The 27127-nt window shown below is 39.6% G+C and overlaps 1 protein-coding gene across 2 annotated transcripts in view; it reads left to right on the forward strand.

Moving 5' to 3' along the window:
• The first annotated feature begins 7069 nt into the window (after positions 1-7069).
• st6gal1.S (ST6 beta-galactosamide alpha-2,6-sialyltranferase 1 S homeolog) overlaps positions 7070-27127 on the forward strand; it is a 33911-nt gene continuing 13853 nt past the window's right edge. Inside the window, exons 1-2 of one of the 2 annotated variants that reach the window (XM_018265857.2) lie at positions 7071-7413; positions 24421-24557. Coding sequence is in view for 1 of the 2 variants with exons in the window: in XM_041564992.1 (XP_041420926.1) it covers positions 7405-7413 (9 nt within the window). In the remaining variant the exon portion in view is untranslated. Of the gene's footprint in view, positions 7414-24420; positions 24558-27127 lie in introns of both variants that reach the window. The other variant, XM_041564992.1, reaches the window with a different exon arrangement.

Genomic DNA, 27127 nt, shown 5'->3' on the forward strand with positions numbered 1-27127 from the left:
TTGTTACTAGTTTATATAACACATGTCCAGGGAACCTTAATAAAGACAAGAGAGTTAATATAATGCCCTACACATGAGCCCACTGTAAAATTAATGTTCCACATGTTATGAAATGTCTGGAGAAAACCGCTTACCCAAAAAAGTAAGTTAATACTTTTGCACCCAATCCTGCTTAAAAAAAAGGAAAAGTTGCCAGCGTTTTTTGAACTTTAATGCATTTTCAGCTCACAGGATATGATGTAAGTGACAGAAGATTGAGGAAGATCTAGCTGCTTTATAGCACTTTGTCTGGTCTGAGGTGGCGAAGGCAACTCTGGTGGAATAGCTAACATTCAGTAAAAACCACATTTTAGTGAATTTGCAGAGTAACGTCTGTTTGCCAGATCGAAAAGTCGTCTGGCGATAGAGTGAGAATGAACGCTAACGATGGTCCCGTTCGCAAGCGAATTGGAACCTGCCTCTGCTGAATTGGCAATGTCCTTGCGGGTGGCAACGCTGGGCGAAAAAACATTAGCATTGGCCACTTAACTCTTTAGTAAATCTGCCCCTTGGTTTTCCACAACCCACTTTGTCTGGTCTGGGTTTATAGCATCATAGTGGTGATGAACCATTTGATTTCATGAAACTAGAATTCAAATTGCTGACTTTTTTCCCCCAGAAACCAGCTGACACGGGCATCTATTGTTTCCAGTTTCCTTTCAAAGAAATGTTTGCAATTCACCCCTCACTGATAATTGATCCTGTTTATGAAGATTACTGCTAAGTAGACTTAAAACCCTGACTTGAAATTTCCTGTTCACTCATTTGTTTTTCATGAATGCTAGTTTTGTCCCAAGCTGTCAAAATATTCACTTCCATTACTGCCAGCTGGTGTGAGAACACCTTGCATTACTTTCTGCTGACGTCTGTGAAATTGTGAGGGTTATTTACTAAAATTCAAAAATTTCTCACTATTTTCTTAAAACCACTTCGACCAAACTCCCAAGCACATTTTTTACAGTTTTTATCAATAAATTAAAAATCTGGTGCGGGAAAAGACTTGAGAAAATTGTGAACAAAAATCCGAAATGAATTATTTTTTTTTGGTTTTGGATTAAATCTAAATCTTAAGAGCAAAGGTAGGTGTGCTATGTTATAAAAGCAAGAATTACCTAGAAAGGAAAAAACCCGATAGTTTATTATCCTTTAGATAAAGGGTAATGTGCGCTAGAAAACGGCTCAAGGTTTATGCTTACCGGACAATAGTATTGGAGTGCGCTTTAAACCTCTGATGTAAGCATAAACCTTGTGTCTTCCTTTACCCGCAAAGCCAGCCTTTTCTGCGCTATTTGAGATTCTTCCCGTTAGGTATAACGCTGATGAGACCTACTGCAACAGGACACTGAAACTATCATGATTTAACAATGAAAGACATTCTACTAATCGCCTGTGAGTAGTTCTCTAGCGCACATTACCCTATATCTAAAGGATAATACACTATCGGGTAATTCAGGTAATTCTTGACATTCTAACATAGCGCACCTACCTTTGCTCTCACGATTTATCTGTATGTGGATACGTGGATCCACTGCTTTGATTGGTGCAGCTTAAACCCCCTAATTACCCAGCAAGCGCGGACTTTCATCCCCTCCTTCATAAATCTAAATCTTAGTTTGGATGACAAAGAAGCCACTGTTTTATTAGTACAGAGAAAATAGAAATCAATTTTAAAACATTTTAATTATTTTATTAAAATGAAGTGGATGGGAGACGGGCATCCCATAATTTGGAGATTTCTGGATAACAGGTTTCCAGATAACAGATTCCATACCTGTATATTAAAGGGTTGAGGGGCCCAGAAGAGACCCAAAATGAGAGGGTAAGGGACAATGTAGGCAATACAGTGTGCAAAGTGCAATTTTTGGACATATAACCATATGATTTTTCTAAAGTGCAAGGATTAGACCAGAAACCCAGTGTCTTGCTGCAAGTTGTGCCCAATGCAGGTGCAAGTTATATATAAAGTTATAGCTCCGAGATTCACTAGTGTCACTGGGTTCACCGGAGAACAATTCAGCAGAAGAGGAAGGACGGAGGCAAATACAGGGCCCTTAGGGTCCGTGTCAGTTCTAAGGGGGAAAGTCGCTTGCTATGCTTTACATTTGGATTAAATGTTATTTTTACTAACACAAGCATCCTGCAATAAAAATCGCACTTTTTAAAAAGAAACAGCTGCCTACCCTTAATCATAATATATTTTCCCCTCAACAATCGATCATTTTTAAGAAATAATATAAGGCTAAAAAGGCAAGATCAGCTTACTAAATAGAATCTGGCGCTTTCAGGAAAAGCTGGGATATGTAGAATGTGGCTCTTTCATCTTTTCTGCACTCCAATTTAGGGTCATGGCACACAGGCAGATTCGGGGCGATTAGTCGCCTGGCGCCAGCTATAATGAAAATCGCAGGTGGGAAGGCACTCAGAGCGATTCTTTGCCTTATGAGCAAACTTCGGGCGACTTCGGAAAACAAAGGCAGGTGAAGGCAGTTCAGGGGGGATTAGTCGCATCGAAGAAGAGGAGATTTGTCGCCGGACGACTAATCTCCCCGAATCTGCCTGTGTGCCCTGATCCTTAAACCCTGCATTTTAACCCAACAGCTACATATTTTTTGACCTTCATTTTAAACTTGGAAAACCATAGCATGGTACCAACAGAGTGACAGACATAATGAAAGCGTTTTACATTCTAGATTCAGTTCACAGCAAAGTTATTACAGGTATGGGATCCATTATCCAGAAAGCTCCAAATTACAGAAAGGCCATCTCACATAGACGCCGTTTTATACAAATAATCCAAATTTTTAAAAACGATTTTTCTCTGTAATAATACAGAGTGCCTTGGACTTGATCCAAACTAAGATGTAATTAACCTTTATTAAAAGCTAAACCAGCCTATTAGGTTTATTTAATGTTTACATGATTTTCTAGTAGACTTAAGGTATGAAGATCCAAATTATGGAAAGATCCGTTATCTGGAAAACCCCATGTCCTGAGCATAAAAAGCTCTTACATGTATTTGTCTGTAGTTTTAATACAGTCCCGCCAAATGGTCTCTAATTGTGGTTTCTGGGTGGAGTTTTATTTTAATAATAGAATTGAGAATTATGAGAATAATAGTATGGCTTTACGACGGTATTTTTAGCATTATCAGGACATGAAACATGAATTTTCACATACACAGAGCTGGGGTTGTTCTGCATAGAAAATCTATAATAAGGGAGAATATGATATTTTTTTTAAGCGCCTACTTTTATAACAATGTAGCCGGATAGACATGCTGGAAATAATGGCATCAATTGATCTGAATGAATTCAATAGCTATTAGCGATAAGCATGTGTTGCGTTATCGACTTTGGATGCAGCAAATTCTATGGTCCTGTTGTGATTTTACCTCCCTGTGAATGAAGTGAGACTTCAATAAAACCATTCTTTCCCCTGTAGCTAACCTTATTATGCAATGAAGAGCAACCCATGGATCTTGCCAAAATGCCACTGCTACTTTTGGTGGTGATTAAAACGCCGCTACCATCCAAGAATCCTTATCTATTTGCTTGGAGAATGGGAACATAAATAATAGGTCTTTACTGTATGGTATACATATACAGGTATGGGACCTGTTATCCAGGTACAGGACAGGTACATATAACATTACCAACCTGAAGAGGTATTTATGGATCAAAATAATGTTACACCTCCATTTTTATCGTATGGATTAAACTCAAAGCCTGTCTGTTATGTACACAGATAAATTACTTGGTAGCAGCCTTCACAACTATGTTTCCAGAATGCTCGGTACATGGGGTTTTCTGGATAAGAGATCTTTCTGTAATTTGGATCTCCATACCAAAAAAAATCCTTTAGACATGAATTAAACAAAATAGGATTGTTTGGTCTCAAAGAAGGCTCATTATATCTTGGTTGGCAGGGTTGGACTGAAGCATTGGGGGCCCACCGGGGCTGGGAAACCGCGTGCCTCCCTGGCAGTCACTTCCAAACTCCGAACCCCCCGAACTGATCTTGCGTCACACTTTAGTGGCCAGCTGATCAGTGAAGCAGTCTGGGCCAGTAGGGGCCCACCGGGTTTTTTTCTGGTGTCTGAACTTGTTGGTTGGGATCAAATACAAGGTACTATTATTACAGAGAAAAGGAAATTTTTTTTTTGAATTATTTAATAAAAATAGAGTCTGTAGAAGACGGCCTTCCTGTAATTCAGAGCTTTCTGGATAACAGGTTTCTGGATAATGGATCCCATACCTGTATATTAATTCTGCAAATCAATGAAGCCTCTTCTCTGTCAATCCCAGCTTGGCGAGCCTGGTTTTATATCTAAAAGCTCAGCTGTCCTCTCTTAAGGTGGTCATACACATACAGATATTAATTATTATTGTACAAAACAAAATTTAGCACTATATCTGTTGATGGCAGGAGACAAGGCATCCGATCTCAGCAAAAGAATTGTATGGAGGTTGCCTAGTCAATTCGCCAAAACTGAAAATGTGATTGCGTCTAAACATCGGCCAGGTTTACTGCTGAATCGTCAGATAGAGGTATATTCTATTGTTTCCACCTGTATATCTGACAGTCCAGCTCTTTAAGTTGGCCATACACAAAGAGATCCGCTCGTTCGGCGATGTCGCCAAACGAGCGCATCTCTCCCCGATATGCCCACCTTGAGGTGGGCAATATCGGGTTGATCCGATCATGGGCCCTAGGGCCCAACGATCGGATCCTAAAGATAGTAATGGGCGGTCGGATCGCAGGACTGCATCAACGAAAAGATGCGGCCGCGATCCAACGGGATTTTTCGTCCCATCTGATCGAGATCTGGCCAACTTTCGGCCAGATCTCGATCGGTGAAGTCCGTCGGGGGGCCCCATACAGGGGCCAATAAGCTGCCAACATGGTCTGTCTGCAGCTTTTATCGGCCCGTGTATGGCCACCTTTACTCTCTTTCTGACTTACTGTCATGCCCTGTGAATCAAGAACTCCATATGGAGAATGGTGAGGATATGGTGGTGCTACAGAGGCAATGTTAGGCTTGTTCACTTTATGTGCTGTTAGATATAAGAACTATCCTGTCCTGAACTACTCAAACTGGTAAAGTTCTCTTCGTTAATTCCTGTTTAGTTATTTTAGTGCTTTTCTCAGAGTAGTGAACGACTGGTGCATGAAGGACCAGCTTGTGTGCAGTGAAGCACCAAACTCTCAGTAATAAACAGCTTATTTTCCTTAACCGTAATACTAAAAATGGAACATTTTGGGTGGTTTATCTTTCCATTCTGACTACACAGTCCCACCTGCAGTGGCTTTAAAGTCATCCATACCTGGCTGTGTAAGCCCTTTGCCTTATTGACCTTTGTTCCCAATGGACAGAGAACTTATGAGGGGTCACACAATGTATGGCAGATGTCATTTTGTTCTCTAATTCCTAGTCTATCAACCAGTAGTATGGGGCCCATTTACTTAGCTCGAGTGAAGGAATAGAGGAAAAAACTTCGACTACGACTTTGACTTTGAATCGAACGATTCGAACTAAAAATCGTTTGACTATTCGACCATTTGAAAGTCGAAGTACTGTCTCTTTAAGAAAAAACTTCGACCCCCTAGTTCGCCACCTAAAAGCTACCGAGGTCAATGTTAGCCTATGGGGAAGGTCCCCATAGGCTGCCTAAGCATTTTTTGGTTGAACAAAAATCGTTCGATCGATGGATTAAAATCGTTTCGAAGGATTATATATTTTTTTCGATCAAACGAACGAATAACGCTAAGTTAAGGATTTAACTTCGACAGTCGAATATCGAGGGTTAATTAACCCTCGATATTCGACCCTATGTAAAGTTGCCCCCATGTGTACTTCTAGCAAGGTGGGAACAGGGAGTGTTTGAATGTTTGACCAGTTTAATAAATCAAAAGCCTAATACAGCAACACTGATGTGCCCTATAGCATGCTGCCTTCACACAGACAACAAAAAAAGCTCCGTCGGGGTAAATACGTCACTGAAACCACACGTGACCGTCAACATGTATTTTTCATTTGTTTTTCAGCACAGGGGTTTCTTTTCCCAACATGCACTTCTCATTGTTCTCATTCCCCATAATTCCGCTGGCTGGAAATAGAAAATAGAAAAGCTATTTAGAAATAGAAAAACTATTTACATGCAAAATGGAGCAGGAATGATCGTCAATACGCAACGTAATTGCGTCACCGGCCGTAAAAACTTATATGCGTCATTTATCTTCCGAAAATTTGGACGCCATATTTAAAATACGCTGCGTATTTCTGTAAAGTGTGGTTTCAAACTTGCAGATCCCATAGTCTATTGATTCGGTAGTTTCTTGAAGTTTCTGCTAAAAAACCGCCAATACTGGCGTCCCGTGGCGGATTTCAGCTTGCAAGCGCCCTGTGAGAATTGCCATAGTGTGTTTTCCATTAGTTTCAGTGGTAGTGCAGTTTATGCGTATTTACACCCGACAGAGCTTTTTATAAAAAACTCAACGTAAAAACGCCACGTCTGGCCTTGCCCTAAACAAAGGTACTGGCAGATTGTTATTAAATGAGGGATAAAAGGAAAATGGAGTTAGAAAAATGTAGAGGATGATCAGTACAATTGGAAAGGAGACAAGAGGTGGGGGGGAGAATAAAGGACTAAGGAGAATTAAATGAAAATTAACATCATTGGGAGAGAGAATGAGAGTGGTTGGTGGTCCCTGTATGAAAGGTTTTCTTAGGACTCCATTTAGTACATATTGGGTAAGGAGTAGGGGGTCGTTCATCCCATGCTGCATAGGTAGTGTAGGTGCCACTTATTGAGAGTAAGGATCAGGGAGTCCCTGACAATGCAGCAGAGAGGCTGAATACAACTGTATGAAGTAGAATAAAAAGTAATAAATGAGTAACGTCCAACCACCAGCCCCCGAGCTGTCATTAAACTTTACATATCACCCCCCCCCCCCTCCAGCTGTCATTAAAGTGCCCTATTGAGAAACAGCCCCTGCCAGTTGCCTAACAATAAACACTTTCTCTCCTGGCAGATCTTTCACATCTCCCACTGAGAGGCAGCAGCGGCCGCATCCGATTCATGTGCGACAACACATTGCACGGAGCAGTCTGTAGTCGCAGGGGGGCGAAAAGCGCTCAGTCTGGATCGAGTTCAGTCTGTGCGAAACCGCTGGCTGAGCAAATCGCTTGTCTCTGCTCCGAGCGCTCCATCCGGTGTTTGGCGAAGAGAGAGCCGCCCGGCACCATAAGAAGAGTAAACGAATAAGCGCTCCAGCCAGTCTGTACGAGAATGAGCGATCCAACCGGCGCATGAGTTCCTGAGAGCTGTTGTCTGTAGCCAAACACCGACTGCAGGGCGAGCAATCATGGGCACAGTGAGTACCCTCTGCTTTTCCATGGGCACTGGCTGCTAGAGAGGGGCACAGGGGACTTACAGCTCTGCCAGTCATGTAGAAGAGATCTGAGTGGGGACCAGACCACAATCCCCCATTCATCAAAGCTTGTTATTGTACTGGGGCTTATAGATATTTAGAGGCATAAAGTGAAGGGCATTTGCAATAGACTCTCAGCATTGAATGGCCCCTTGGTGGGAGAAGAGTTAAAAGTACAAAACATATTGTCCAACAGTTCAGTTTATATACTGTGTGTGTATATATATATATATATATATATATATATATATATATATATATATATATATATATATATATATATATATATATATATATATAATATCAAAACAGGGGGGTTGTGGGAGCACTCTAAAGGCTTTAAAGTATATATATAAGTATAATAAATGCTATTGCATATATACCCAAAACAGGGGTTATTTTGTTACAAAGTTATGATCATAAAATTGATAAGTAGGGATGTAGCGAACGTCGGAAAAAAAGTTCGCGAACATATTCGCGAACTTGCGCAAAAACGCGAGCGGTTCGCGAACGGTTCGCGAACCCCATAGACTTCAATGGGAAGGCGAACTTTAACATCTAGAAAAGACATTTCTGGCCAGAAAAATGATTTTAAAGTTGTTTAAAGGGTGCAACGACCTGGACAGTGGCATGCCAGAGGGGGATCAAGGGCAAAAATGTATCTGAAAAATCTGCCTGTGTGTGCTTGGAAGAGATAGTGTAGGGGGAGAGCTGTTAGTGATTTCAGGGACAGATGATAGTAAGTTTGCTGGCTAGTAATCTGCTTGATACTGCTCTGTATTGGAGGGACAGAAGTCTGCAGGGATTTGAGGGACATTTTAGCTTAGGTAGCTTTGCTGGCTAGTAATCTACTGTTCTCTTTAAACAACTGCCATACGTTGACCTTGTAGGCATTGTTTGCCCAGTTTTTTTGGACGCAGCCACTGAAGCACAGTTGCCAGAAAAAATATGCCATATAAATGCTGAAAATAGTCATTTTTCGCCATACGTTGACCTTGTAGACATTGTTTGCCCAGTTTTTTTGGACGCAGCCACTGAAGCACAGTTGCCAGAAAAAATATGCCATATAAATGCTGAAAATAGTAATTTTTCGCCATACGTTGACCTTGTAGACATTGTTTGCCCAGTTTTTTTGGTTGCAGCCACTGAAGCACAGTTGCCAGAAAAAATATGCCACATAAATGCTGAAAATAGTCATTTTTTGCCAAAAAAAGTGACTCCGGTGTTTTTTCTGGAGACGGTAATATTATGGATATTTAGACAGAATGGGAACAAGGTCACACAGCTCGATGGCGGGTTGAAGAAAACAGTGTGCAAATAATGCCTACAAGGCCAACGTATACACTACTACAGCGGTGGATACGGATTACGTAAAATATATTATGGCTGCTTGAAAAAAGTGACTCCGGTGTTTTTTCTGGAGACGGTAATATTATGGATATTTAGACAGAATGTGAACAAGGTCACACAGCTCGATGGCGGGTTGAAGAAAACAGTGTGCAAATAATGCCTACAGGGCAAATAATGCCTAAAAGGTCAACTTATACACTACTACAGCGGTAGTAAAATAAAAAAAGTAAAATAAAAAAAAAATGAATATTAAAAAAAAAAATTAAAGTTGGTGCTGCTGAACTACTAGGAGCAGCAGATTAGCACACCAGTCCCACTCCCCAACACTGCTAGACTAATAGCACTGGGCTCTTATAGTAGTAGTAGTAGTAGTAGTAGTAAAACAACAAAAAAATAAATAAAAGCAGTCCTTACAAGGACTACTGTTATTGCAGCAGTCAGCAGATGAGATCAGAAGCAGGACAGCTGCCCACTGCAGCTACATACAGAGCACTGCAGTAGAAGGTAGATTACTAGCCAGCAAAGCTACCTAAGCTTAAATGTCCCTCAAACCCCTGCAGACTTCTGTCCCTCCAATAACAGAGCAGTATCAAAACGATTACTAGCCAGCAAACTTTCAACTGTCCCTGAAATCACTAACAGGCAGCAGCTCTCTCCCTACACTATCTCTTCAGCACACACAGGCAGAGTGAAAAAACGCTGCAGGGCTTCGGTTTTTATAGGGAAGGGGAGTGGTCCAGGGGAGAGCTTCCTGATTGGCTGCCATGTACCTGCTGGTCTGGGGTGAGAGGGCAAAAAAAAGCGCCAACAATGGCGAACCCAAAATGGCGAACGTCGCGCGACGTTCGCGAACTTCCGGCGAGCGCGAACACCCGATGTTCGCGCGAACAAGTTCGCCGGCGAACAGTTCGCGACATCTCTATTGATAAGCCACCATACCACGTCAAGGTAAACCCCGAATGGCGGTCCCTAACGCTGTTTTTTCACTGAGGGCTAAATATATATATATATATATATATCCAGACTGCACACAGTTTCCTTTTGATTGCCCTGGTGCATGGTAAAAACCTAATTTATAGAAGAAAGAGATGACTAGCAACCAACATTTTAGTCCCAAGTTGTACACATATGTTCGCTTAATACAGAAATTTTGATGCACAAGAGCCTTGGTTACTGGTCATCTCTTTCATATATATATATATATATATATATATATATATATATATATATATATATATATATATATATATATATATATAGTGCTGCAAGTAGGAATGCACAACCTTAAGTCAATGTCCATAACCTGGGTGCTAATCCATATAGAGAGATAGATATGAGAGCAAATAGTGGCAGCACTCCAAGGAATTTTGTAACCAGGCACAAGTTTATCAAAAAATAGGTTTATTAGTCCAACGTTTCAGTTCCTTATGGAACTTTCATCAGGGAAAAAAAGTGTGAGTGAGTTTCCCTGATGAAAGTTCCATAAGGAACTGAAACGTTGGACTAATAAACCTACAAAATTCCTTGGAGTGCTGCCACTATTTGCTCATATATATATATATATATATATATATATATATATATATATATATATATATATATATATATATATATATATATATATATATATATATATATATTATATAAGCTGAACTGTTGGACAATAGGTTTTGTACTTTTAACTCTTCTCCCATCAGGGATGTCCGACCAGCGTCCTCAGGCTATGGCTAAACTGCATTTTCCTGCAGATTCTGAAAGTTTAATGCAACAGCTCCTGGGGGATGCAGACTACTGACTCAATCCAGTAAAAGTCAGCCAAGACCTGTCATTAGAACTATTAGTATATACAATTATCTGTAACTAATATACAGCCTTGTTGTGATAATTGTGACTTCTGGAGAGGTAGTGATGGGAGAATTTCTTTTGCCTTGTTTCGCCGCAGAAATGACGCCCATAAACTTGTATGGCGTCATGCGACAAAAAAAATATAATAAGACGTGCATTTAAAAAATGTCGGCGGGCGACAACATTTTCTTTGACGCCCATAGACTTTAATGGGTGTCGGCGACATTTCGCCGGTGGCGAATTTTTGGCGAAACGAAACGGGTCAAATTCCTAGAGAGGACAGTTGTGAGAAGATCGAGTGTATCTGTAGTGATACCACTAATGTATCATGAGACATAATGTTCCCCTGGGTAAAATATGGAAGATACGTAAAACTGGGGTTTCCTTCCTGCACACACTGTGGGACCCATTTTATATATATATATATATATATATATATATATATATATATATATATATATATATATATATATATATATAGTAGGAACATCCAACCTGCAGTATGTCTTATTTTTGTTCATGTATATGAATGTATATTTTATTTAAATGAAAGCATCGCACTGTACAGCAGAACAATAAATTAGTAGAACAAACAGGCACATTAGTCAATAAGAAGGCCCAGCCTTGTACACTGTAATTTGCCTAAGTCACCCAAACACCTCTTCTTCTACATTAGACCTGAGAAGTCACAGCCCAGCATTCAGCACGGACAGGGGGATTCACTACAAGCATTTTTTTTTTACATTCAGGTAAATCTGTGAAAGTAAAGTGATGTAATGGATAGGAATAAAAAACAGTGGCACTTTTAGAGGTTTACTTATTAAAGTCCAATTTTTTCTGGTTGGACTTTTAAGGGGCAAAACCACCATTTTTTCGTAGAAAAAAACCCCCAAACATTTATTGTGATTTATTAAACCCTGATGGTGTTAAAAGTCCAAATAAAAAGTTACTCCAACTCATACCTGCCGAGTTCATATAGAAGTCAATGGCAGATGTCCAGAAGATATCCTGATTTGAGCTGGGTTTCTAAAAAAAGTTTTAGTATCCGGGCTGCAGATCCTTAAAAGAGTATATGGGCGTCAAATCCAAAAAAGTTGAGGTATTCGGGCCTCAAATCCGAAAAAGATGCGGATTCAGATATTTTTCTGATCTTATCCAGACTTTTCCCGCACAAGAATTTTTCTGCAAAGTGTAAAGATAAAAAGGTGGGGGAAGTCCCTGCGGATTTGGTTGGAGTGGATCCAAAAATAGTGCGATACATTCGGATTTTGATAAATAACCCCCTTAATATAAAGTTAGAAGAAACAAAAGTCACACATTTTCTTTTTCACACGCCTCTTCTTCCTGCTTTCACATTGAAACAAGTGTTTAAAGAAGCTTCACTTGAAGTCTTTTTGTAATAATAGTGATATCCGTTTAAATGATATAACACATGTATGCTATTATTATTGTTACTCTGTTACATACAGTATTGCATATAGATATATTGTGTAGGATACCTTGTATTACACACGCACTTTGTTTAGTATTTCTTTTAAACACCATTTCTGGCACTTTTACTTTGGTTCAAGCTCAGTTGGTGACATTTGTATACCTTTGCCCCCCACATTGTGTAGGAGTAGTGCCCGTGTTGGGCTTAACCTAGAAACCCTGTTGGAAAGCTCTTACATGGCTCAGTACTTTGCATATTCGGCACCTCTGGAATCTAAATCAGTTTGGTGATTAGCCTTTAATCCCATAAGAATGTTGTCCTGTAATGAGAAAATGTATAATAATATCATCTGACAGAATCCTCCAATAATGATGTTAATGAAACAAGAGTTTTCAAGTTTTAATCCATTTAGAATAATAGCAGCTCCTTGCATGCCCCAGCCAACCTAGCTGTTTTGTTACAACTGGGATGTAAAGTTCAGCAACAGTTTGATTGAGTGCCAAAGTGTGCCTATAACCTGCCCACAGTAAAGGGAAACCTGCATAGAATTATTAAACTACTGTATTTTTTGTTTGGATCTAATCTCAAGATACTTAGGGCTGAAATGAGTTTATGATCTTCTAATAAACAGTATAAACATTTAAATGCTAAAAGCTCTAAGGGGTAGTCCACACGAGGAGATTTGGGGAGATTTAAGATGGCCATAGATGTTGAGATTTTTAAAAGATCAGATCCTGATCGTGAGACCACGATCTTCTCAGAACGATCGTACGAATTTACCATCAACTAAAAAGACCAATTTGCCAGGAAAACAAAGGGGAGCTGCCTGCTTGGCCCTGCAAACATACAGTAGATAGATTGCACTGGGACCGACAAAGATTTTTTGACCTGGCCGATCAATTTCCTGACAGATGTCGGCCGAAAAATCGTAAGATGTACGATCGTTCAAATCCCACTACCGCACGATAATTTTGAAGGATTGGTCGGGCTTCCCTAAAATCGGTCGTTCGGCAAGAGAAATCTTTGCGTCTATGGGGACCTTTAGGGTTAGTCCACACAAGGAGATTCGGGGAGATTTTGTCGCCTGGCAACTAATCACCTTTTCTTCTGGGTGACAATCTCCCCGTACTGCCTTTGTGTGTCTTCCCATCCGCTACAATGAAAAGTCGCCTATGTTAAAGCACACACGGCGCTTTGTTTTCCAAAGTTGCCCGAAGTTGCCTCACAAGGAAACTTCGGGCAACGGAAAATGAAGCACTCCCACCGGCGATTTACATTCTAGCTGGTGGGAGGCAGCCCCGAAGAAGAGGTGATTTATTTGTGGTAGACTAAAATCTCCCAGACTAAATCTCCCCGAATCTTTGTGTGTGCTCTTACCTTTAAAGTAGCAATGAATGTCGAATAAAGCAATAAACAGAGTTGTAGTACTGAAGACCAGACTCAGATTTAGTACCCACCAAAACACTACATTTTATAGTGGTCCTGCCCCAGTCTTGCCTTTTATTCTTCATAAAATAATAAAATGTGATTTATCCCTAGGCCTATCGTTGCCTCAGCCATTAAGTAACACCGTTACTGTCCAGCACAAAACAAAAACTGTGCTAGTGTGTTAGCCAGAAGCAAAAATAACATATAAAAAAACAAACATATACAAAAAGTATTGTATTTTTATTGTTAGCCAATATAGGTATCACTTCTACAATACTTTTTGTATTTGTTTGTTTTTTTATTTGTTATAGTCACTGTCCAGAAACGGAATTGCTGTAAAGATATAGGAAAATAGTTTTAAAGCCCCAGGCTGTATCAGAAGACAGATTTAAAACCATGGCTTGCCTTTGAACGTAGCTACTATGAATGGGATCTGTGTCACATAAAAAGGGTTCTTAATCCAGTGTGAAGAAAGTGTAATAAATAGACAAGCAAGCAATAAGAGAGTGTAAGGGAAGGTGGTCGCGGGAAAAGAGCCATAAAGAAAGATGAAACTGGTGCTCAGTGATTTGTAACAGAAGCCAGAGAGGGAGCTGAGTGCTCTATACTTAGAAGCTGATATGAAAAGGTCTCTCCTTTCATTCAAGACTTACTGCACGAGGTCTGTCAGGCTCGAGGCTTTTGGGCAGAGACAAAAAATTAGTGAGTGACTCACTTCACACCAAAGTAATACAAATTCGCAAACTATAAAATAAGCAAACACTATCCCTACTGTGGTGTGAGGGGCAAAATGTTTGCAAAGGCAAAATTGTTCACACTTTGCGAACATTTATTTGCATTGCAAACTAATTGCGAACGATTTTTGCGTTAGCGACCAATATTACATTCTCCCATAAGTGTTCTTTATGGAGCTGGATACATACATTTATATCAGTGGGAATGTAGCTCTGTGTCGCAGAAACTTAATACATTTAGCACACTATGGTACAGGTATGGGATCCGTTATCCAGAAATAGTAGAACAATCCAGGAAGCACTCGCACACCCTGGCCTTCCCGAAAGGTAGAGAACCCTGGTGCACAGCAAAATGGAGGAAATGGCAACCTCACTATCCAATGGCGACAAGAATTCGCCGGCACACAGCTTGATAAAGGGGGTAAGCCCGAAACATTGCATGCTGCAATAAATACTTAGCAAGGAATAACCTTCTTGCATTACCTGTGTGCCTGTGAATTCTTGTCGCCATCAATTATCCAGAAACCCATTATCCAGAAAGCTCTGAATTACAGAAAGGCTGCCTCCCATAGGGGCAAATTTAATAACCTCCGAAAATTCGCCAGTGACAGCTTCGCTCACAGCACAACACTTCGGCAGGCGTAGATTTGCCAGGACAACGCTAATTCACTAAAATCCAAAATTGCGTCCAGGGCACTGAACGCTGGTGAAGTTGCACTAGCGTTAATTCGGCAAGCAGAGCAAAGTTGCGCTAGCGTTGGCTAATTTGCAAACGGCGGGAAGTTATAGTTGAATAATTGTATATGTTGCAGCAAGTACATTACACAAGCCCAGGGAACCTTAATAAAATAAAATAGAGTTGTTATATTGCCCTACACATGAGCCCAGTGTATAGTTTATGTGCCATATGTTAGGAAATGTAGGAGGAAAGCTGGTTAACCCCAAAAAAATGTACGCTCTTTTGTAGCCTATCACCCTGAAAAAAGGAAAAGACGCCAGCATTTTTTGGGACTTAGAAAAATTTTCATAAAAATTTTGAGGTAGTCCTATTTACTCTATTGCACTTCGCCTGGTCTGAGGTGGCGAAGGCAAGTCTGGCGCAAGAGGTAACGTTCAATAAAATACACATCTTTGTGAATTTGTGGAGCTATATCCATTCGCCAGAGCGAAAGTTCATCTGGCGTTTGAGTGCGAAGTACCGCTAGAGTTTATCTCCTTCGCTAGCGAAGTTACGCCTGCACTTGTTACTAAATTGGCAAAGTATCGAAATGACGTCACACGGATGAATTTTCGCCAGCGTTAGTCACTTCTCCCTTTAGTAAATTTGCCCCATGGACTCTATTTTATCCAAATAATCCAAATTTTTTAAAATTATTTTCTCTGTAATAATGAAACCGTACCTTGTACTTGATCCAAACTAAGAAATAATTAATCCTTATTGGAAGCAAAATCAGCCTATTGGATTTATTTAATGTTTATATGATTTTCTAGTCGACTTAAGGTATGAAGATCCAAATTACAGAAAGATCCATTATCCGGAAAACCCCAGGTCCCGAGCATTCTGGATGACAGGTCACATACCTGTATATACAAAAAAGGTTTTTTTTTATGTCTTTAAAAGTGAATACAAAAACACATTTATATCACAAGTAAGAAAATAGTACTAGTATCACAGTGTAAATTGGATATTGTAGGTTTCTCACCTTTTTACACAAAGGGGCAGATGTATTAAGGGTCGAATATCGAGGGTTAATTAACCCTCGATATTTGACTGTCGAATTAAAATCCTTTTTTGCGCAATTCGTTCGATCGAACGATCGAGGGAATAATCGTTCGATCGAATGATTAAATCCTTCGAATCAAATGATTCAATGGATTTTAATCCATCGTTCGAAGGATTATCCTTTGACCAAAAAAAATAGCCAAGCCTATGGGGACCTTCCCCATACGCTAACATTGACTTCGGTAGCTTTTAGGTGGTGAACTAGGGGGTTGAAGTTTTTTCTTAAAGAGACAGTACTTCGACTATCGAATGGTCGAATAGTCGAACGATTTTTAGTTCGAATTGTTCGATTCGAAGTCGTAGTTGAAGTTCGAAGTAGCCCATTCGATGGTCGAAGTAGCCAAAAAAACACTTCGAAATTCGAAGTATTTTTTCTTCTATTCCTTCACTCGAACTTAGTGAATGGGCCCCAAAGTATCTGCTTTATCAGATTTGAATTTTTTGCACTGTGGCCCTCCTGGTGACACAGTCTCCTCTCTAGGGGGACCCACGGATGACCCATGATGCACGTGTAACCGCATTTATACATTGTGGATGACTTGCAATTGTTTTTTTTTGCAGGGGACTGGGGACCCTAAAATGATGTCCCTAATATATTCTATTATTTATAGATATATATGTATTATTGCATGCACTATATATAAAAACAATATATAAAATAATTTTCCTATATACTATGGTGTGCTAAATGTTTATAGGTGCCAGAGCCAACTCAAAGAGCAAGTCAACCCCAAAATAAAAATGTACCCAAATAAAAGAAAGCATAATTCTGATTCCAATATGAATTTATTAAAAATGTTCTGCGTTTTTAAAGTTATTTGTAAAAACAATTTCTATTGAAAACAGCATTTGCTGAAGTCCTGGTTGTTACTTTTTAAACAATGTTGCAAATTAAAAATGAACAAAGTCAGGTCTGTTAATCAATTTCCTTGTCTTACATTGTAACAACAGTCTGAGCCATCAGCACAGAGCATAGAAAGGGACAGATTACTTTCAATAGCAATACAAATTACTTAAACATTATAGAAAATGTATAACACATGTATATTGCAAAGTTGCTTAGAATTATATTTTCTTTTATTAGGTAAGTAAATATTTTTTGGTTGACATGCCCTATAAGGAACACTGTGTGCACCTTTGCACCCACATATATTTTCCAAAAGTGCAGTATGCAAAAGAACATTTTTGTGCCCTCCTTATTACAGATTTTGTCACAGGAGCTTGATCAGTTTTTTAAACATGCAGGTTAATAACAGGCTGTTATGGAAATTGGATAAGTTGACAAGGATTTGAATAATAGATATACCAAGACAAAGGTAATTAACTAAATGGGGCAGATGCACAAAAAGCCTCTTGAGATGCAAATATTTTTGCCTGACAGCAATTAGCTGTTCCCAAAATGTAATGGGTGGCACATGGCTGTTCATACACATACATCTAACAAACCTGCCATTCTACTGGCGCAAGCATTAGTGTTTCTGGACATTGTGCATTGGTTATCCTGTACATTACAGCTGCTTATGGCACAATCCATTACATACAGTAGTAACATAACCGGTTAGGTTGAAAAAAGACAACTGCTAGTTGAACCCTTTAACCTATACATAACCTGCCTACCTGCTAGTTGATCCAGAGGAAGGCAAAAAAACTCACTGAAGCCTCTCCAATTTGCCTCAGAGGGGGAAAAAATTCCATTCTGACTCCAAAATGGCAATCGGACTAGTCCCTGGATCAACTTATACTATGAGCTATCTCCCATAACCCTGTATTCCCGACCCTCACTTGCTAAAAAGCCAACCAACCATTTTTTAAAGCTATCTAATGTATCAGCCTGTACAACTGATTCAGGGAGAGAATTCCACATCTTCACAGCTCTCACCCTTTCCAAATATTTAGACCAAACCTCTTTTCTTCTAATCAGAATGGGTGACCTCGTGTCAGCTGGAAAGACCTACTGGTAAATAAATCATTAGAGAGATTATTATATGATCCCCTTATATATTTATACATAGTTATCATATCTCCCCTTAAGCGCCTCTTCTCCAGTGTGAACATCCCCAGTTTGGCCAGTCTTTCCTCATAGCTAAGATTTTCCATACCTTTTACCAGCTTAGTTACCCTTCTCTGCACCCTCTCTAATACAATAATGTCCTGTTTGAGTGATGGAGACCAAAACTAGATGGGGCTTTTCACTAACATCAGCATTAGTAAATAAGAGCAATATTTTCTCACAATATCTAAAAACACAATCATGAATATATTCAAGTTTTTTTCTTTGGTGGGGGGCCTTGACCCAAATAATGCTGCTTCAAATCTCCAACATGAGCAACTTGGAAGAAAGAAGTGAAGGAAAGAGGAGACAGAACTGTCCACATAGATCAAGGAAATAAACAAAGTTCAGGAAGGAAGTATTTTCATAAAGTGGACAATGGCAGGGATGCGTGGACACACTATGAACCTGAAGTGAGGGGAAATATAAGGAAGCACTTATTTTCAGAAAGAGTGCTAAAAATATGCAATTACTTCCATTACAGATGGTGGCAACAACTGTTGCAAATTGTTCATATGAATAACAGACGAATACATCTATTTTGAGGACTTAGACAGAAAACACAAATACAGTTTGTTTTGGGGAGACTTGATGGACCCGCTGGTTGTTTCCTGCTGTTACTATTCGGTTTACAAGTAACATATATAAATCTCTAGATATAAATAGGGATATTTAATATGCATTTTATGCAGCATTTCACAATAAATAGGGACATAGAATGAATCATCTATCTATGGGGAGAGCAGTGACATCTAGGAAGTGCTGAATGGAAAGTGAAAGTAATTGTCTGCCCCACCTCTATGCCTAAGGCATAGAGCAGGGGCAGGCAATAGTTGAGCTAAGATTTTTAATTGCGTTTACAACAGCTATGAATACTGTAATAAAAAAAAGAATTTGGATTTCGTGTTTAATTTGAAAAGGACTTTTATTATACAGCTTTTTATGTCTGGATGAAAGGTACCCTTTAATACTGTGTTTTATTTCATATTTAAATCCTGTTGTGCCTCTGTCACCTATGAACTAAATATTTTTAAACAGGCATGGCTCCAATTTTCAATCTATTTTTCTGTTGTTTAGGCTATATGGGAGGCAGAGTAATTAAGGGATCACAGAGGGTTGCAAATTTTAATTAAAGCATAACGGCAGCTACCTACTGATTTATCACAATAAGCGATTAAGGTTTTCCATGCTGAGTTGCTTTGATGTGAATGGGAAGCTGGAGTATACTGGGATAGTATATGTAAAGGCACAAGGCTACATATCGTATGCTTTGACCTGTAGCCAGAAATGTTGCCAACAAATTTGACCTCAATTTGTAAAAAGTTACACACACAATTGTATAATTTTAACGTATGACATGCAATTGCAAGCAGTCACAATTATAGTGTAAAGAAAATCTGCTGCATTGTCAGTAAAAAAACATGGCTTATTGTATCCAAAATTGCACTTTGCACACTGCAGTCATAAATGAGCCCTATTGTGGTTACATGACTCCCTGTTATAGTTCCAATACCAGCAAATAATTGCATGCAAGACATAACCTGCTTACAGGCTGGGCCCCAGTAGCCCATACCAAGATGACGGATGAATAGGAATACAGGTAATAGACTTGTTATCCAGAATGTTCAGGACCTGGTGTTTTCAGGATAAGGGATACTTCCGTAATTTGGATCTCCATACTTTAGGTCTACTAAAATATCTTTTAAACATTAATTAAACCCATTAGGATTGTTTTGCCTTCAATAAAGATGAATTATATCTAGTGATGGGCGAATTTGACATGTTTTGCTACTCCGAAAATTCGCAAAATGCCGACAATTTTTTTCACCCATTAGAGTCTACGGGTATCATTTACGCAGCGAAACTTGGCAAAAAATTTCGCTCATCGCTTATATATAGTTAGTTGGGATCAAATACAGGGCTATGTTTTATTATTACAGAGAAAAAGTAAATTAGGTATGCACAGCACTTAATAAGCACTCACCCCAAATTGTACCGTATTTTTTTTAACTGGGCCTTTTAATCTTATAATATGATTATAGATTTATAAAAAAAATGATTGTATAGCCCTCAGCCTGCTATAAATCTAGGGCTATCCTGAACAGCCATTATGCATTCAACTTACTCTCACCCAAATTAGCCAGAGTTTGTTAATCTATGATTCGATACAGTTAATTTATTTTGTAATAAAATAACTGAGAAATTAGTGTATCTACACCATCACAGTAATGGATAGAATTAGTGATTTGTGGGTCGGGATTTCCCCCGACTCGCACCCCACCCTAACCAGCCCTCCCTTGGCCCGCTTGCATCCGCACTGCCGGGTTGCTTTTATTTACCCGCACCGACCAGCCACAAAAGGGGCAGGGCGAGCAGGCGCCGCCGCGTCTTTAAAAGACGAACCCGGAAGTCGAAAGCCGCAATTGACGGTGGCAGAGGCGGGGAGAGCAAAAGAAGAGCTCTACCCGCCACCACCCGCGAAGAAGTGTGCAAAGTCGGCCCGAACCCGCCCGACCCACGGGTCCTGCAGGTATCGGGTCCTGCAGGTATCGGGTCGGCCCGCACATCACTAGATGGAATGTTGCAGCAGCCAGCTCTACTCTAGGCAAGGCTACAATTCCCACAATGCCTTTACATAGGGCTCATTTACATCCACTGCCAAAGTTAAGGTCATGCAAATGTCCCTTCTATCAATTATACAAAAGATGTAATAAATTAAATGTGCTTGCTTAAAGGGTTCTCCTGCTGCCTGTTCTGAATCGAATGCAGTTGCACCTATTGGGGCAGGGGAAACCTAGATCTGAACTCAAAATTACACTTTGCTCACTGCAGTTGCAGTCTTAAAATTACCCCTCATTTCTCGTTATATTGCCTCAATAGTCACAACCAGCCATACAGAGAATTTCTCTCCTAAATGATTAATTGGAGCTGTCCATCTTTATTAAACCACTTATTGCATGCCTTAAGCGTCTGTATTAATATAATAATGTGTGCAGTGTAACATTTTGTGGTTTGCATTATTTTTTTGACTCTTTTTGGGTAAGAGCCTTGACTCTTGCACCTTTTGTTAAATTCGTGTAAAGGGAGTGTCCTCCATTAATTGCTGTTGGCTGTCCAGCTTTTGCCTAGAAGTTACATTTTAATTGGGGTTGTAATTCAGAAACTAAAAAGTTGTACTTTGAGGAATTCTGTTCCAAACAGTAGGAGTACAGGTATGGGACCTGTTATCCAGAATACGTGGGAACTGAGGTTTTCCGGATAATAGATCTTTCTGTTATTTGGTTCTTCATAATTTAAGTCTACTAAAAAATCATGTAAAATCATGTAAAGAAACCCAAAAGGCTTATTTTTCATTACAATAAGGATTCATTATATCTTAGTTGGGATAAAGTACAAGGTACTGTTTTATCATTAAAGAGAAAAAGTAAATCATTTTTAAAATTTGGACTATTTAGTTAAAATGGAGTCTATGGGGGACAGCCATTCGGTAATTCAGAACTTTCTGGATAACGGGTTTCCGGATAATGGATACCTGTATAACTATAAAGGGAGCAGATGTTGCATCTGTTGAGGGGCCCAGAAGGTAAAGGGGTCCCACTGGGGGCACAAACTAATAAGCCGTTTCAAAATTTGCCTATGAAAAATGTCTTATTCATATTCAATTTAGGGGGAACTAAAATGATTTCACAATGGGTCCCAGTGACTTCTAGCAATGCCGCTGCTAAACAGACATATACTGTATTAATGTGAGTCTGGGTATGTAGGTCACTTGCCAGAGGTCAGTTGTATAAGGCCTTGTTGACACAAAGCAGAAAAACAGATCAATGTAAAATTTAATGTAACAGTCATTTTACACAGAGCAGGAATTGTGTGTATTGATGTTGCCTTAACAATATGGCAATGTAGTTTTGGTTAAATAAACAAAGGATTATTGTTATCTTGTTTATACTGCAGCAGTGTGCAATACATTGAGAATAAAGCATCAGAAATATATGATAAAGCATGGCCTGAGGTCAGGTCTGTCTGGGAGATGTTACTGCCCTGAGAATTTAGGGTTTGATGTGTTTATACGTGACCCAAATTCAGAGTCTTTATTATATATTATTGGAGATAAATATCAGTGGTGGTGTGGCCCATAGCAGCCAATCAGCAACTAGATATAAACAGTCACCTACAAGTTAGCAAGCAAAAACAAAGATGAGATTGGTTGCAGTAGGCAACATCATTGGTGATATTTATCTTTAATGTTGGACAACACGGCCATTAGTCTGGAAAGTCCTCATTAGCAGCTGAAAAGGGCAGAACTTATCGTAAAGGATGAGGGGCTTGGAGTATATTAAGGGCGGGGTTTGGGGTGTATCTAGGGTGGGCTGAGATTAAATCAGCATGAGCAGTTTATAAACTGGAAATGTTGTAAATTATGATTCATGACAATATTGCTGTTAAACCAGATTAATGGCTGAACCAGCTGGCCTGTGATCAGCCCTATGAGCCAAATGGTCACATATTCAAATAGCTCAAATACCATTCATTTGAGCTACAGACTAACTGCAGATTTCCTATCCATATACAGAAAAGGGACATTATCATGTAAAAAGGTGTGTGGGTCGGACAGAACCTGTTGGTTAGGAAATAGGATGGTTGGCTGAAACTGAGGTGCCTTAAGGTGGCCATACACGGAGAGATCCACTCGTTTGGCGATGACACCAAACGAGCGGATCTCTCCCCGATATGCCCACCTTGAGTAATGATGGGTAACGGGCGGTCGGATCGCAGGACTGCATCAACAAACAGATGCGGCCGCGATGCGACGGGATTTTTAGTCCCGTCTGTTCGATATCTGGCCGACTTTCCGCCAGATATCAATCGGGGAAGCCCGTCGGAGGGCCCCATACACGGGCCAATAAGCTGCCGACTCGGTCTGTCGGCAGCTTTTATCGGCCCGTGTATGGCCACCTTTATGCAAATTTTGAATTGTTTGACCACTTTTAAGGTAGGTTAAAGATATAGCATGTTGCAGCACAAATTTAGGCATGTTTAATAGGTGGATGAACTTTTTTGTAGATTGTTGTCGAATGCTTTGTATTTTTACACGTAATAAACAGAACCAACCTAAAAAAAAAAACAGTGTCGGGGGGCTATACATTTTGAAACCAGTTGGGAAGATTGACCCAGCACTGAATCAGGCCACAGGTTAAGGGTGCTTATTGGGTGAGCAATGGACAGAGGGTTGGTCCTAGAGGTCAGGTTGTATAGTTGGTCCCAGGAACCCCAGTTTGACACTAGATTGACCTATTAGATCTCTAGGAAAGTTTGCAGTTCCAAAATAAATACGCGCTATGTGAACTGAAACGTTTGACTGCTTAAACAAAGTCCATACATTCAACTAGTTTTCCTTGATCTCTATGTAAACTTACACTTAAAACCTAATGACCCCAATCAAGCCTCTTTCCACTGCTGAAGGTGTGAAGGTTTTTGAATAAGGAAAAAGTTGGACTTAAAGGGATAGTTCAGCTTTAAGTTAACTTTTAGTATGTTATAGAATGACTAATTCTAAGCAACTTTTCAACTGGCCTTATTTTTTTCTTTTTAATAGGTTTTTAAAATGATTTAATCCCTTCTTCTGACTCTTTCCAGTTTTTACATGGGGGTCACTGACCCCATGTAAAAAACAAGTGCTCTGTAAGGCTACAGATATATTGTATTGCTACTTTTTATTACTTATCTTTCTAATCAGGCCTCTCCTATTCATATTCCAGTCTATTTAAATCAATGCAGGGTTGCTAGGGAAATTTGGACCCAAGCAAAATTGCAAAGTAGAGTGTTGCTGAATATAAAGCTAAATAATTAAAAAAACACATATAAAAAATGAAAATGAGTTCAGTTTGTCTCAGAATACCACTCTCTACATTGTACTAAAAGTTAATTTAAAGGTGAACAACTCCTTTAACTGACTTACATCTTGCATTATTCATACTTATTATACTTATTATAATAATGTCAGATCAGTGGGATAACTACTAGGGGTCAGGGGTTGTGTCTGCGCCAGGGTCTGTGGGGAAGATGTCGGTGCAGTAGCAACACTGCCAGGAGATTCATTGAAAGACAATATGGGGGGCAGTACAAGGGGGAACCCAGTTCAAGTTCACTCTGGGGCCTTCAGGACACTAGTTATGTTTCTGTACCAGAAATTATAAAACATTCAAATTAGCTCTGTGTCCAACTGTAGTTTTCAAGCTGTCTGGGAATTTCCCAGTCCCTAACTACAGCAGTCACCTACCTCTCCCCTCATCTCATTAATAAGTCTTTCACCCTTTCTGTTTCTCAGTCAGATCCTCCTCTCACTCCACACTGAAATGTCAATAGGAACAAACACTGAGGAGCACACGGGCACTGCCGGAGGGTGGCGTTACACATCAGTTACCAGAGGGAAAGAGAAAGGAAGATTTGTGCTTTACACAGAAGGTAAGGTTGAAGGTAATATGGAGTGTTCTCTGGGGACGCTGAAGATTGCAATCATGCAGGTCTGGGACCATATAAGAGCGCAAGGCAGCGGTCAAGTGCATTTTGAAACATTGTGAAGATCCCATGTGACTTCTAATATGCTTATTTTTTGGGGCAGAGGCTACTTTATTTGAATTGCTGGAAAGAATTTTCTAAAGTTGCAGTTTTCTCCTCTGAAGCAAACTGTGACCTTTTTATATGTAAACAGAAGCCGGTGTTTTGGGTCTCTCCTTTGTACTATGTATTGGAGATCAAAGCTTGAAGTGAGCTAGCTGAGGCTATGGGTATACAGGCTGTTGTCTCCCGCTGTTGTCAGCCTGCATATTTTTGCAGGCTGAGAGAAGCAGATCTGCCCCATGCCCCTGCTCCATTGATTTGAATCTGATCAGCCTGAGTTAGTACCTTCAAAGCTCTAAGATTATGTCTACATTTGCAGCTTCTATTTATATGTACATATTGCCTCTCTACCTGCATTCCCACTTGTTGTGTGTCTACTCACATGGGGAAGATTAACTAAACATCAACTGTTTTCTGTTCAAATTAGAATAGAATGTGCTTTCTAATGTTATTTTTAAATATTCAGTGGAGAGTAAAGAATGACCCCAAAAATTGCACCACCCCATTTATTATTCCATAAATCCCATGAACAAGAAAGGTAAAACTTAACCTTTATTGGTATGTATTAAAATGACCCAAGGGTGGAAAATCAAAAGTGATTAAAATTACAAAAAATGAGGAGCAGATTGTTTGCTGAATTAAGTAGTCTGCCCAGATGCTTAGCGATTGATCGTATTCAGAACTGATAGGATCATATAAGAAGCATCATCATGGGGATTAACTACATTAAGTTCTGTGAATTATGGCAAAAGGCCATAGTGGTAGCACTCAATTCCCCAAAGGGTTAATCCACTAGTGAGTGCAAAATGATATAGGATGCGCTTGTTAATCAAATCGAAGCGAACCGTGGGCATCATATGTATCAGCCCAAAACGATTTCCGAAAACACCCTCATGCGACAGGAAATGTAAAGCTCAAGAACCTGTCTATAGAGATTCCATTATCGGCGTTACTTGATTTCAATGTTAGCCACTATGGTATGATTCAGCCCCCAACCCTTGACGCACCCCCAGCGGTGCTGTGTGGTCAGCGGTGAGGTATGTTACAAAAGAAGTTACTTAAACTGCAGCAAATTAACTCCCTGCCTAATTGAGCTAAAAATGGTAAGAGGCGCCTGACGCGCGTTTCGCTCGCTCAGCGAGCTTTGTCAAAGGCAATCAGATTTTTCCTCCGGTGTTGTTTGTCCTAGTTATGAAAACACTTTTAATTTAACTAGTGATGGGCAAATTTATTCGTCAGGTGCAAATTCGCGGCTAATTCCCGAAACCGCCGTGAAAATTCGCCAGCAAAAATTCTCCGGCGTCAAAAAAAAATGGACACCAGCGTCCGTTTTTTTGGATGCCAGTGCAAATCATCCAAAAAAACGGACGTCCAAAAAAACGGACGCCAGCGTCAAAAACGAGACGCCAGTGCTGTTTTGCAAATTGTTTGCCGTTTCGTGAATCTTGCTGGAAATTCGAGAATTTTTCGGCGAAACGCCCCAAATTTGCCCATCACTAAATTTGACCTATTTTTTTTCGGGCAAAGGAAAAAAACTGCCACCCTCTAAAGGGGAAAAAATTCAATCTAATTGCTAAAATTTTTTCAGTGAGGGGCGGAACTACAGAGGAAGCAGACCTTGCAGGGGGGCCTAGGAGTGTAGGGGGAAGTAAAGTCCTAATTAAAGGGGTTGTTCACATTTGAGAGGGAGTGATATTCTGAGACAATTTGCAGTTGGTTTTCATTTTTTTATTATTTGTGTTTTTTTTAGTTATTTAGCTTTTTATTCAGCAGCCATCGAGTTTGCATTGTCAGCAATATGGTTGCTAGGGTTCAAATGACCCTAGCAACTATCCATTGACTTGAATTAGAGACTAGAATATGAATAGCAGAGGGTCTGAATAGAAAAATGAGTAATTAAAAGCAATACCAATCAATTTGTAGCCTTACAGAGTATTTGTTTTTAAATGGGGTCAGTGACCCCCTTTAAAAGCTGGAAAGAGTCAGAAGAAGACAATTAATTGAAAATCTATAAAATAGAAAAAAAATGAAGGACAATTGAAAAGTAACTTAGAATTAGCCATTTTATAACAGTAAACATGAACCACGCCTCTAATGAGTAATTTCAATGTACAGTATTTTGGTAGAATGAGCTAATTTACTAATGTTTGGGGGCCCTAAATTGAATTTGTTTGAACTTTTTCCAGGTTGCCAAAATTCTATTCTATTATTGTTTTGAAAAGCGGCAGAGAAAATGTTCATGGTATGCAAATATAATGGACAAAAAAAAATAGTTTTGCACATGGTAAACGTCAAGGAAATAACAGTGAAGAGTACAGAAACTAACTTGGGAAGTTAAAGAATAATGGAAGTCCATTTTTTTCAGCACAGAAGAGTTAAACAAAAGACAATGTATTTCCTGCCTCACCACTAGT

Source organism: Xenopus laevis, chromosome 5S, assembly GCF_017654675.1.
Source record: "Xenopus laevis strain J_2021 chromosome 5S, Xenopus_laevis_v10.1, whole genome shotgun sequence".
Lineage (NCBI taxonomy): Eukaryota > Metazoa > Chordata > Amphibia > Anura > Pipidae > Xenopus > Xenopus laevis.